Source organism: Haliotis rufescens, unplaced genomic scaffold, assembly GCF_023055435.1.
Source record: "Haliotis rufescens isolate VD_foot unplaced genomic scaffold, xgHalRufe1.0.p SCAF_58, whole genome shotgun sequence".
Taxonomy (NCBI): domain Eukaryota; kingdom Metazoa; phylum Mollusca; class Gastropoda; order Lepetellida; family Haliotidae; genus Haliotis; species Haliotis rufescens.
In genome coordinates this window covers 438,582-452,785 of record NW_025964312.1, presented here as the reverse complement: position 1 = coordinate 452,785, position 14,204 = coordinate 438,582, and the positions used below count along the sequence as shown (strand labels likewise).

Below are 14,204 nucleotides of genomic sequence, written 5' to 3'. Positions count from 1 at the left end.
AAAACCAAAACAGTTAAAGAAGACCAAACCAGTTTATGAAGACCAAACCAGTTTATGAAGACCAATCCAGTTTACAAAGACCACTCCAATTTATTACTGCTTGCTGTGACAACATTCTGCAGCTCATGTACCCATGGTAGGGTAGTTAGGTGGCTTCATCATCAGGCTAGAGCCACTAAACCACTTGTGTGCCATCATTAGCAAATAATCAATAACACATGTTAGTTCCATGCTAGTCTTTCCTGACAAAGCAGCAGCATACGGCCTGTTATTTCTAAACCCATCAGTCCAAAATGCATAAGTAGAAAAACATCCCAATGGATTGTCCCTCATAATATGACTGAGTATTAGCACTCCACTGAAACGAAAATTAATTCGATTTCGGAGAGTTCATTGTCATGCGGGCAAAGATGTATCAGTGTTGGAAACAAAGGATGAAGGACAAGGTGTCCTCTTGAGAACCCTATTGTTAAAAGTCCCTAGATTCAATACTGTACTTGCTAACCGCAATGACCACCTTCCTCTGCTGACCCGTGAAGATCTGGACAAGAATAGGTCTTCAGCAACCCATGCTTGTCGTAAAGGGCGACTATGCTTGCCGCAAAAGGCGACTAACGGGATCGGGTGGTCAGGCTTGTTGACTTGGTTGATGCATGTCATCGATTGTGAGGACCAATGCTCATGATGTAAATCACTGGATTGTCTGGTCCAGACCTGATTATTTTACAGACCGCCATCTTTTTGTTGGAATATTGCTGAGTGCGGCGTTAAACAACAAAGCAACCAACCTAGTTCATATGTTATCAGGTTATTCTCTCAATAATACCTTGTATATAACTTGGCTATCTCTGGGTTAAGCATGTCTAACTGTCATCATTAATTATTGAGCTGACTGACTGACTGACAATGACATCGGATCACGTTGGCACAATGAAGCATGAATATTTGAAAGGTGTGTGGTGTTATTTCATCATAGAAGAGAAATGAGGCAACACACGGTAATATGCCATTCAATCAAAATGTCTTTTTACACCGAGTTCAGAGCTCCAGATAAGCATTTGGTGTTGTGGGTATTTTACCCATGCATTTTAAAATCATTGGGTATCAGTAATTCTATTTGGGTTTTAAAATTTCTGTTACCCACTAGTTTTTACACATGTGGGTATTTAAGTGAAATATTTAAAAACGCTATTCATCTAGTCTCTGCAAACTGGTGTCGTGCGGGTTCGAGAGCTTTATAGGACTCAAAAATACCACGATACTTCCACAAGAAAGTGTGATGGCACATGATCATGATGTTACTGTCATCGTGGAGTTTGGCAAGGTTGACGGAATGTCCGTATATAATTTCAAAATAAGTTGCTGATTTGCTAATCGTATACACAGGGTTACTTCACAATATTTTGATTATACGCACAAGATTATTTTTGTAGCGTATCTGTAATGTTCGTTGCGTATTTGATACACTTGGGATTTTATTTGACTGCATATTTCTGCATTTCTGATGCGTATTTTACGCAGATACGCAGCTTATCTGGAGCTCTGCACCAAAGCCTATGTTATAAAGATGTGGCAATGTGTCATGAGATTCTGTGTGGATCGTCCCAGAATTTCATAACGACCAGCCAGAATATTGCCAAATTTGTCCCCAAAAATATTTATTCTCTCTTTGGCACTTTATCTGCATAATTTGTTCACTTCAGCAATTCCTTATTATAATCACTGAGGCATATTTCTCAGCTGTCGCATGTGGCCAGCATGTTTAATTAGATACTGTATATGACCGCGTATAAGCCAAATTTTGAGGACCAGAAAAAAGATTCTGTAGAAAGGGGTCGGCTTATCCACGGGATACACTTTCATGATGGTATTTTTCAGATCGTGATCTGTCAGAAACATCGCTTGAATGACGGTCCGATAAAATACAACTTCCCGAAAGTTTGGAAGTTGCCACGACCAGAGCCATTATTGTTATAAATTATCAATAAAGTTATTATTATACATGCATGTTACTACTTCCGATGATAAGTTTTCAATTGAATGTTCAAAGTTTATCGTTCTTCATAAACTCCACAATCTTTACATGTAACAATATATGTAATTCACAGCTATAATATTTAATCCCCAGATGAAATCGCCAATAGCTATTATGTACGTTTTGCAAAGTTCATAAATTGATAGTTAACAAGTGTCTACCTTTATTGAAAGAGGCAAATAAACAACTGTAACGGCGAGTTATTCTGTTCGCCATTTGCAAAAAAATGTGATCAGCTGTTTCCTGTGACGTCACAAACGGTGACCACTGGGATTGCTTCCTGTTGTTTAAAAAGCAACACGGTACACAAGGAAATGAGCACTGATAATAACGGGCCGATTGGTATTGTCATGTTGTTTACACAAACATTTTCAAGTTGTAGGTGCTTAGCGATCGTGTTGGGAGTAGGGGCTTAATTCCTTTGTTTTCGAGAGATTAGTTTAATAAACTGGAGAAGCCTGTGAGTAAGTGATGGTCATTCAATGTGTTCATAGTTTATTTAATTCAATTGGATTAACATACAATAGTGGTATAAAGGGGGGTATAAAAGTTGGTATATTTTTACTAACTGACATTCCCATCATGAGTTTGAAATGAAAACGCCATGCTTACGATGCTGAATTCAAACTGCGAGTCTTCGCTCTAGCTGATATATTTTCCCACGGGTTCATAATTCTATATACACCGATTCACAAAATGGTGCTTCGTTGTTGATGGCAACATATTACGATCATTATGAGATTAAAAAAAAAGACAAGAGAAACGGCTTCCCACATTATGAAAGTGGATGACTGGTTTGTTAATATAATTACAACTTTTTTCAGATCTTTTTTTTGAATATCTGCGAGTACCGGCACATGTCTTGCAGTCCGACTTCGCAGTGTTTTTTGCCGTTCACTTCCTTGTTCAGCTTATCTGCGGGTCATATCATTTTCTTTCGTATTTTTATGGTCAAGTTAACACCTCGGCTTATCTACGGGGTCGGCTTATCCGCGGTCATATACGTTACAGTCATGCATTGCGAACACCCATCACACAGTAATAAGCATGTTTATAGGGACATAAACTCATTTCGGCTGGCAACACATTTTCATTTTAAGTGGTAGTAATTTGAAACCAATGTAAAGATACATGACCCATAAGAAAATAATTATGCTTCAGACTGTTGAAAAAACAAGAAATTGTCTGCCACAAAATATACATTGTTGCATGACTTTTTTCCAAAAATATTTAGGCTCATAGTTCTTATTAAAAACAAATATAGTTTTCCAGCTGAAGGTGAAAAAAGTATCCAGTTTCTATACAAACTCCCAGGCCCTACCCAGAATATAAAATGGCCTGTCCCTGTCTGAACCCCCTGCCCCCAGCTGGATCTGCCTATGAGAGTAAAGGGGTCCTTGTTTTTGAGGGCTCCTAGATTGACTTCAACAGCAAGACTGCTCAAGGGCCCAGAACCCCCTTATTTCTTGGACTGTAACCATGGTAACTGTAAACTCACCAGCACATCTTCATCCACGATCTTCACCTTGTCCTCCGACTGGCGTTTGGACGTGGCGCCGTAGTCTTCCAGCTGCAGAGAGGCGCCGTTGATCTTGTTCTTTTCCATGGCTCACACATGTATCCTGCAGAACAGACGCATTCAGTCACAATCTGGTTGTTTGTCGTTTAATGACGTAATGAAACAAAATTATCTACCCTGCCTAAAATTATCAACAAAAACTAACATGATTGTTCATTCATTCGTCAAAAGCTATCAGCTAAAACAGCAAATTTCAAACTCCCAATACTTCATGTGATCTCTGACTATGCATAACCAATTCCTATATCACTGCACGGATCTTTGTATCAGCTGACAATGGCGGAGTGCGCAACATTTTTTACACCAAATTGGCAAAACAACATAAAACTTTGGTAGCTCATGAAATTTGAATTCCATTTTAACATTAATCAACAACACCGAAGTCACTAACTACAACATATTTTGTCACTTTAATCCTACCAGAAATCAAGAAAAAAAACATCCACGGGTAAAGTTTAAAAAAGCAGTCAAATTACGTGAGTGAGTGAGTGAGTTGGGTTTAACGCCGCTGTTAACAGTATTCCAGTTATATCACGGCGTGTCAGCTTAATGTGGGAGGAAAGCCCGAAGTGATGCAGGTCTCAGACGTTTACCACTTTGGTGAAACCCACGAGCACGGGTATGGTGCTGACAAACCTAGAAACATAATCGGGGCGAACCGGGATTCGAACCCACAATCATAGGTTTCTGGCGTGCCGAAGGGACGCAACTCTGCACAGCGAATCACGGCGCCTTAGACGACTGGGCCACCCGTGCCCCCCAGTCAAATTACGATTGTGGAATGACAACAAATCAGAAACTAAATGGATATACCCATAACTCTTGCTCCATATTAATATACAAATTTCAGGTCACAAACAATTTTATTATAGATGATATTCGCCGAGCCTTTAGATAAGACAGCACTGTTGGAAAAGTTTTCACGAATGTACCTTCCTGCAAGAATTGTCCATGTGTGAGAATTACAAATTTTGAACAATTTCTAGTGGGCAAACAGCAAGTTGAATTTAGAGGTTAGCAGATGCTAAGGTATGCTTGCTTCCAGATTTGTCTATAAAAATTGAAAACTGCAACTTGATCATTGAAATGTAGCTCATATACATCGTGACTGTCAACCGTCTTTTCAACTCCCAGTTCCTCATCAACATTTTCTGACTGCTGCACATGGCAATCACGCCACCTTCTGGGGCAACAAATGACTTCATTGTTGCTAATAAAACAAAAGAGTAAACCTGGAGTAATATGCATTTTTGAAAGAACACGTGCTGAACTGTTGATACTAATAAATTGAAAATTTTACAATATTTCCTTTGGTAAGGTATACGATACTGACGGAAATAGACAGTGAAAATGAGGAAAGCACCGTGTTTGATAAAATATTATTCTCAAATGTAAATAAGATATTTTTTTGGAGCAAACTGTTACACCATTAACAACAGTCGCTATTTCACTTCACTTTGAATTCATTCAATTACAAACTAAACACACATTGTCAAAGACCTAGAAAACTGTTAACGGCAGATTGTTGTCTCCCGCATGCCACCAATGAACAGCTGATCGTGTTAAACATGTCTGCTAATAATTGTACTTGTAAATAATTTCTCCTAAAGTCAACAATGAACAGAAATTACATAAATATTAATGAAAACATTATTTTATTTCACTTTACGATACTCATTATCCAATAACATACACATATTTTTTTAATATTCGCATCAGAATAATAAGGTGTTTGAAAATAGGATACGCGAGGACATATTTACATAGTCTCGTAACATTAATTGCATCTTATTTCGAGACACAAATAACAAACATCAAATACAGTTGCAACTGTTTGAAGATGAAATATCTCTGATAATTAGCAAAATCTCAAGACACTCCAAAATCCAAAAAAATGTCACAGGTTTTGATCCAGGGTAGATGTTTCTCTCATACAGAAAAACAATCCAGGATAATCCCTGAAATATGCATTTGTCGAACCCTAGTTTAATACTGCTTCAGAGGTTCAGGTTCGAGCGAGTGAGTGAGTGAGTGAGTGAGTGAGTGAGTGAGTGAGTGAGTGAGTGAGTGAGTGAGTGAGTGAGTGAGTGAGTGAGTGAGTGAGTGAGTGAGTGAGTGAGTGCGTGAGTGAGTGAGTGAGTGCGTGAGTGAGTGAGTGGGGTTTAACGCCGCTTTAAACAGTATTCCAGTTATATCACGGCGTGTCAGCTTAATGTGGGAGGAAAGCCCGAAGTGATGCAGGCCTGAGACGTTTACCATTTCGGTGAAACCCACGAGCATGGATATGGTGCCGGCCGCTTCATACAAAAAGACGTAAAAAAATGGTACTTCTTGTTACCCTGTCTGGCGCTCAGCATTAAGGGACCAAAACAAGGACTGCTTGGTTTGGAGTCAATATACTGTGTCTGAGTAGGGTATTCATTTTAAACTGTGGCATGGTATCTCAATGGGTTAGCACTAGTCCGGACTAGTACAAGCCGCCACACACACACGTGCAAGCACGTTACTATTTAAGTGCAATAATCTTGGACGCAATTTCACCTCACCTAAATTCACCTCACCTCCACAATCATTGTACAATGTCTGTTTCATAAAGTGATCCCATTTCTTTACTATTGGCCCCGCTCAGCTGACATCACGTATCTACATATATCAACTTCAAAGATTCCCTGAAGCAAACGATAAGGCACCATTTTGAAACTGTTGCTAATCCGTGTAATGTTATCTGCATACAAAGCCTGTCTGGCTTGTTAGAGGTTCTGAGCCAGGGGTCAGACTGCTAATAACTAATGTCCCCATCACATAGACTAAATGAACTTCTTCATCCTGGGAGAGCCTAGCCACAAACAGGCTTATGGCAGTTAGGGACAATTTAGTGATAGGACCTGCGGTTAAGGTATATTTGCATATATACTTATGTGCGTGACAAATTGCTTTCCATAATAAACATGACGGGTTGATATTGGACTGTATAGACTGCTATACACTGCAGATAAACAAATATTGCGGCTTTCTCTTGAAGACAACATTAAAGTGTTCAAACATTACAGTTCCTTATTTTAATTAAGGATTGACTGTGTATTTTTTCGGTTCATTGAGGTATGAATCGAAAAACCAATGTGCAAACTGTATTACAAAAGTTTGCACATCGGTTTCTCGATTCATACCTCAATGAACCGACAAAAATACATAGCCAATGCTTAGAATTAAATTCCACAACGAAAATATAAAATAGTATAAACAAAAACAGTTGTTTATATAAAAGCAGACAAAAATGACGAGATTGATAAACATTCCTGGTGTAGGAATACATACTGTGACGTGACATGAATCAGGGGATTGTTTAATTTATGCACATAACTTGACATGCCCACACAGTCAGTAGCGCCAATCAACGGAGAGAGGGATTAAAAGTTCACAGGACCTGTCAATCAAGGCAAGAGGCGAGAAGAACTGCAACAGTCAGACTGTAACGAGCCGGAACAAATATGTCTAGGAGAAGGCGGCTGTTTCAAATGACATAGTCAGTTATCGCCAGATTCGAACATTAGTTCCCTGAGAACGGGCAGACCCAGTTGGAAAAATGCTAGTTAGAAATTAAACCCGAAGAAATAAAAAATGTGGCACCGAGGCGAGCGGGACAAAAACAGGCGAGCGAGTCTGTACATTTGCTGTTTCTTTCCTTCTCGGCCTTCGGTCTCAAGAGACTGCCTCCGTGGTCTAGTGGTAGAGCGTCCGCCCGGAGAGCGGAAGGTCCGGGGTTCGATCCCCGGCCACGGCATACCAAAAGACGTTAAAAGATGGTACTTGTTGTTACCCTGTCTGGCGCTCGGCATTAAAGGGCTAAAACAAGGACTGGTTGGCTCGGAGTCAGTATACTGTGTCTGAGTGGGGTATTCATGTTAAACTGCGGCATGGTATCTCAGTGTGCTAGCACTATAATCGGCATCAGTCCGGACTAGTACAAGCAGCCACACACACACGTGCATGCACGTCGCTATATACGTGCAATAATCTTGGACGCGACGTTAAACCCCATTTCACCTCACCCACCTCACCTTGGTCTCAAGGGTTGTATGGACAAAGAATATGCATGAATTTTGGTAAACACCCAGTGCATGGCGATACACGTGAGCAGAAAGGGAAATGAATGCAATAACACGTGACCAATTCAGCTAATCAGATCAATGCAGGAATTTCAATGAACGCAAGGTAAATTTAATTATTTTATTCTTAAAAAATTAACTGAGCACCTAGTTATGTAATAATTGAGCTCCTAAACATGCAAAACATTAAACAAAAAATCATGACCTCAAAATCGTCCCCACATGGAAATAAAAAAAATAGCCAGTGTTTGATTGCATAGGGGTACAACATTTGTTTGTTTGTTGTTTAATGCTGCACTCAGCAATATTCCAGCTATATGATGGCAGTCTGTAAATAATCGAGTCTGGACCAGCCAATCCAGTAATTGACATCATGAGCATCGATCTATGCAACTGGGATATGATGACATGCATCAACCAAGTGGCCTCTTACGACAAGCATAGTCGCCATTTATGGCAAGCATTGGTTGCTGAAGACCTATTCTACCCCGGGTCTTCCAAGATTCAGGGTACAGAAAAACAACAGAATAACAAAGCCTGACCCCCTTATCCTCCTTAACACTCCCAGAGGTATGTCAGTCCTTCCAAAGACTATTTGATTCTACTAGTCAGCTTATATTCATTAGATTTCACTCCTTACAAAGTGAGTGAGTGAGTGAGTGAGTGAGTGAGTGAGTGAGTGAGTGAGTGAGGACGGTTAGGACGGTTAGTTCACTGACATAAACCCATGTTTTCAAGTCTATAGCATGTTATCTGTCATTGCTCGTGGTGTACTTTTGGTCCAGAGTATTTACAGGCTAGTGTCAAAAAGATGCATTAGGTGAGGTGAGTTGGGTTTAACGCTGCTTTTAACAATAATTCCAGTCATTTCGTGGCGTGTCAGCTTAATGTTGGAGGAAAGCCCAAAGTGATGCAGGTCTCGGACGATTACCACTTCGGTTAAACCCACGAGCATGGGTATTGTGCTGACAAACCTAGAAATATAATCGGGGCGAACCGGGATTCGAACCCACAATCATAGGTTTCTGGCGTGCCCAAGGGTATTACTCTGCACAGCAAATCGCGGCGCCTTAGACGACTGGGCCACCTGTGCCCCCACTGGGATTCGAACCCACAATCATAGGCAATCTCATTTAAATCAGATCTTAGTTCTCGCTACTGCTGAACAAAGATCTGAGGACATCTCATTACGGGTCACGTCAGACCGACCTTGCGTGAACTCTAACCGACCAATGGAATGACCAATCAGAAGGCAGCTCTCTCATGCTTTACGGAACTTATTTCAAATTGGCGACTACACTTCGAAACAAATTTTGACAAATTCTCGATTACAAATTTGAAACCTGAACAAAAGAACATTCTGGAATGGCTAATAGATGGTCTAGATTGTATGGATTCAGTCGTTAAACCTGTAACTATCGTTTGGAGTTAAAGTTTTCGAGGTTGCATGATTAGAAATCACATTCAGACTGTCACTTTCATAATCTGGTAAGCGATGCTCTGATTGGTCGGATGACATGACCCCTAATGTCCTCAGATCTTTGTTTAGCGGTAGCGAGAACTGAGGTCTGATTTTAATGAGATTGCCACTTTCATAATCTGGTAAGCGATGCTCTGATTGATCAGATGAAAGGTCGTTCTGACGTGTCCCCTAATGTCCTCAGATCTTTGTTTAGCGATAGCGAGAACTGAGGTCTGATTTTAATGAGATTGCAATCATATGTTTATGGCGTGCGAATTGCAGCGCCTTAGACGACTGGGCCACCCGTGCCCCCAGCTGCAACAGAGATCTCATTGACTTTTAAAACTCACGCAAGTTTATATTTGATCACATGCAAATGTTTAAATTTCCAAATAGTCCTAATGTGTAAATATTTATACAAATTAATGTTCCCATGATATGTATTAAGAAACTCATGTTTTTCTGTGTCCCAATCACATAAACACAAGGCTTTTAAGGTTAACACAATTATATGGTGTCAAAATAATATTTACTTTAATAATGAATCACTTTATACAATACACATCATCATATTTCAACGAGCTTTGTTCACTGTAGCAACCAGCAATATTAGTCTGATCAGCCTTAGCCTCGTAAAGACACCCTCATAGTGAAAGCTATTATACGTGTACGAACCGCGGACAGTGGGATCAGCACAAGTCTCGCGTGTAATTGACTCTAGCTGGCATTCCATTTACCAAGGCAACTAGGCATTTAGACAAATCTGTCTAGTTACCCCGCTAATCAAGATCACGAACACCAGGCATCTAATTTAACTGTGAAAACACGCAGGGAGGCCATTTCTCCGAAGTGTAAAATGACAGTGAGTGAGTGAGTGAGTGAGTGAGTGAGTGAGCTAAATTGCACATCGGCAAAATTTCAGCCATATTGTGACTATCAAGGGTGAAACATTATAAATACTTTGAAACTTATATAAAACGAAGGACAACGAAAAACAGTTAAATAACTAGATTTATCACAGAAAAAGATGCAAAACTGGCCTGGAATCATAAAAAAGGATAGCACTATACATAACAATAACATGATACAAACAGGCTATAGATCACCAGCCCCTGAAGGTAGGCCACCATACTGGGGACCATGGGGACTTACAGTACCTTTGCTACCTGCATGGACCCCAGCAGGATTTACACCATCCCTTCAAGTGTTGGCGATATTGGTAAAGTTCGCCTCACATAGTAAAATGACACATATTCTATGATTAAAAACATGGAAAATCTAAATTTACTTTGAAAGATGTCGAACTTACGTACCCTCTCAGGAGGACAATAATTTTACATGAAATATCTGTGAATGTCTGAAGAGATGAAAACATGAAGGAGTTATCAGATTTAACTTGTTTTCTAAAATAACAATCTGGCATAGTTGGCATGTTAATCATGTTTTATTGGAAAAAGTGATAAACATTGAATTCAGGATGAACTCAATGAAACCTCATTAACTCAAACTAAATTAAACGGGGCTATGAACCTCTGGTGACGTCATCCTATTGTTCTCCAGTCGGGTTAAATCTCATAAACAGGGACGTTGTAATGTCCCTGGGATTTTATAGGATATTCAAGTCATATTTGCTATATAATGTGTTATAATATCCCAGGGATTTTATAAAATGTCCTGGGTATTTTACTTATATAACTTCCGTTCAGATTGTAACATGTAATGAAATGTAAAATCAAAAGACAACTGTTTTCTTTATATTCCCGAGGATCGAACTCGCAACCTTCGTATCTGTAGCCCAGTGAGTGTACCACGAGGCTACAGAGGTGTTGATAAGCCGTACTGCTTTTTAGAATGTCCTTTTCAAGATCCGTATGCCAGCAACAGATATTTTACACCAGTTTCCTAAGGTTCAGGGAAAGTTTGTTCGAAACCTAAAAATGTTATCAATATAAATGTTGTTTTAAGTTTCTTTTTTCGGTTTATAAGTTAGATAAATCACTTCCCCTCGGGTTTTTATGATATCTAAAACCGTTATCCTTGGAATGCGTGTTTTGAATGTGATATTAGAACCCTTGGACGTGCTTTATTGTACACTTATAATGGGTTGAAATTTAGTTTGGGGATATTTTAAGGTTCAAAATCGGTTTATAAGTCAGATAAAACACTTCCCCTCGGGTTGTTGTGATATTTAAAACCCTTTCCCTCGGAAAATCCCTCAGGATGCGGGTTTTAAATATCATAACAACCCTCGGACGTGTTCTATCATATACATAAATAAATTTGAAACATTTCATCATGGCCAAGCTCATGATAAAAGAATTCCACCTCACATCTTTTACTTGTCCCCAAGCATCTACAGACGATTACAATATGGCTGAAATATTGCTGATGTGATGTTAAATATTAAGTCACTCACTCACTCACAGACGAACAACACTGCTACATTTGTTGCCTTGTTTCTTGTTTGATGAAACTATCATGATATAACATTGCAGTAATAAAACTATATAGCCATGACTTTTGTCATACTGAATAGCTTGTCTTGGACATGTTGGAGATGGGTTCTCGTTACCATGGTTACCTTAGGCTAGTATTTATCTAAAAGCTTTAAATCTATTAAACTATGTAGACATAACTTTTGTCTTAAGGAATAGTATCTCTTGGAGAGGGTTCTCGTTACCTTAGGCTAGCATCTATCTAAAAGCTCTAAATCTATTAAACTATATAGACATGACTTTTGTCTTATTGAATAGTATGTCTTGGAGATGGGATCTTTTTACCTAAGGCTAGTATTTATCAAAAGCTTTAAATCTATTAAACTATATAGACATGACTTTTGTCATATTGAATAGTATGTCTTGGAGATGGGTTCTCGTTACCTTAGGCTAGCATCTATCTAAAAGCTTTAAATCTATTAAACTATGTAGACATAACTTTTGTCTTATGAATAGTATGTCTTGGAGATGGGTTCTCGTTACCTTAGGCTAGCATCTATCTAAAAGCTTTAAATCTATTAAACTATGTAGACATAACTTTTGTCTTAACATGCTTAACATGCTTAAGGAATAGTATGTCTTGGAGATGGATTCTCGTTACCTTAGGCTAGTATCTATCTAAAAGCTCTAAATCTATTAAACTATGTAGACATAACTTTTGTCTTATTGAATAGTATGTCTTGGAGATGGGTTCTCGTTACCTTAGGCTAGCATCTATCTAAAAGCAATAACTGAAACTACTAATAATTTGTATCTGCATTTTTCCTCGATCCTAATATGTATCACTTGCTGTTCTATTATCATATGAAAATTTGCATAAACATTACACCATGATAACTTCTAAAATCACTTGCTGTGGATCTAATTATTATATGAAAACTGAGTATAAATGTTATAAAACTATTATAATATAGTCAGACAACAACATTCAACTCTCAGGATGACGCCATGACAAATTTGTGAATGGTGAAATTGACCCATCAGCACATGTTGTGATTAGTGTTTTCCATGATGTTTAAACCTGTCTGAGTTAGAAAACAGGGCTCGGACAGGTACTCGGGTACTGCCTTGTATTAGCAGTGATCACTTCATAGCATTCAATTGATAACATTTCATGACATTCATTTAAGTTTAACAGGGTTGATCCGTCACCGCTAACTGTGTTGATTCGTGCGATTGTGTTGATTCACCGCTGATTGCGTACAGCCAATTGTCAGTGACACTTGACACTGAGTGAGATTTCTCAGTTTACTATACACGTCACTAATTAGTGGTATTTGGGCTTGTCAGTGATCAGATATCAGTTCGTTATATCCGTTAGTTCCCTGTAGAGCGTTCGTTATATACGTAAATTTTATATGATATTATGTAGGAGATAAATCGGGGATTTTTTAACAGTTCGTTGTACCTGTTTGTTCGCTATATCCGTGTTCATTATATCCGTGTTTGATATATCCGTGTCCGTTATATCCGTGTTCATTATATCCGTGTTCATTATATCCGTGTTTGTTATATCCGTGTTTGTTATATCCGTGTTCGTTATAAAAGTGTTTGTTATATCCGTGTTCATTATATCCGTGTTCGTTATATCCGTGTTCGTTATATCCGTGTTTGTTATATCCGTGTTTGTTATATCCGTGTTCGTTATATCCGTGTTCGTTATAAACGTGTTGTACTGGACCATCCCCTGTATCACAAGGTGACCTTTCTAGAGACATCATAAAGCTATGTACATATCCCAACCAAGTTCCTCCTTACAGTCCCATCAAAGTGATTGTGTGTTATCGCAAATATCAGGAACAACTGTTACGTGATCAAAGAACATTATACCACTATTTTCAGGGCCTGTTCAAAGTACAGTAAACCGTACTCTCTCCCCTAATTGATGATGAACAATGACAGAAAGGTATGTTTAAGTCAAAGTTAACTGCAAGTTACTTGCTCATACATGTATGTAATAACAGCCTACCATAAACCCTAAGTTACCATGGTTACAGATCCTTGCTGAATGTATTTCAGTCGAACACTTGACCCAGACTTTGTTCAAGTATTATTTTGTGTCCTGTTTCCACAAAGAGTGAGTGAGTTGGGTTTAACGCCGCTTTTAACAGTATTCCAGTTATATCGTGGCGTGTCAGCTTAATGTGGGAGGAAAGCCCGAAGTGATGCAGGTCTAAGACGTTTACCACTTCAGTGAAACCCACGAGCACGGGTATGGTGCTGACAAACCTAGAAACATAATCGGGGTGAACCGTAATTCGAACCCACAATCATAGGTTTCTGGCGTGCCAAGGGATGCAACTCTGCGCAGCGAATTGTGGCGCCTTAGACGACTGGGCCACCCGTGCCCCCTGTTTCCACAAAGAGCATCGAAAAGTTGAAACCCGACATCTGCATCATTTTAACATAATAACCAAGGTAATAATTTGAACAGATACAGTCACCTTTCTGCTGGATACCAGTTATTTTTATAAGGCTCCATTTCAGGCCTCAAAGTTGCGACTAAAATGGTCGCCAATACAACCTT

General features: G+C 39.1%; 1 protein-coding gene across 4 annotated transcripts in view; it reads right to left on the bottom strand.

Moving 5' to 3' along the window:
• Window positions 1-14,204, bottom strand: part of LOC124112825 (anoctamin-7-like) — a 148,018-nt gene that overhangs the window by 90,256 nt on the left and 43,558 nt on the right. For all 4 annotated transcript variants that reach the window (XM_048385382.1, XM_048385383.1, XM_048385381.1 and 1 more), the window contains exon 2: window positions 3,534-3,657. In XM_048385382.1, coding sequence (XP_048241339.1) covers window positions 3,534-3,641 — 108 coding nt within the window. In that variant the 5' untranslated portion in view covers window positions 3,642-3,657. The remainder of the gene's footprint in view (window positions 1-3,533; window positions 3,658-14,204) is intronic.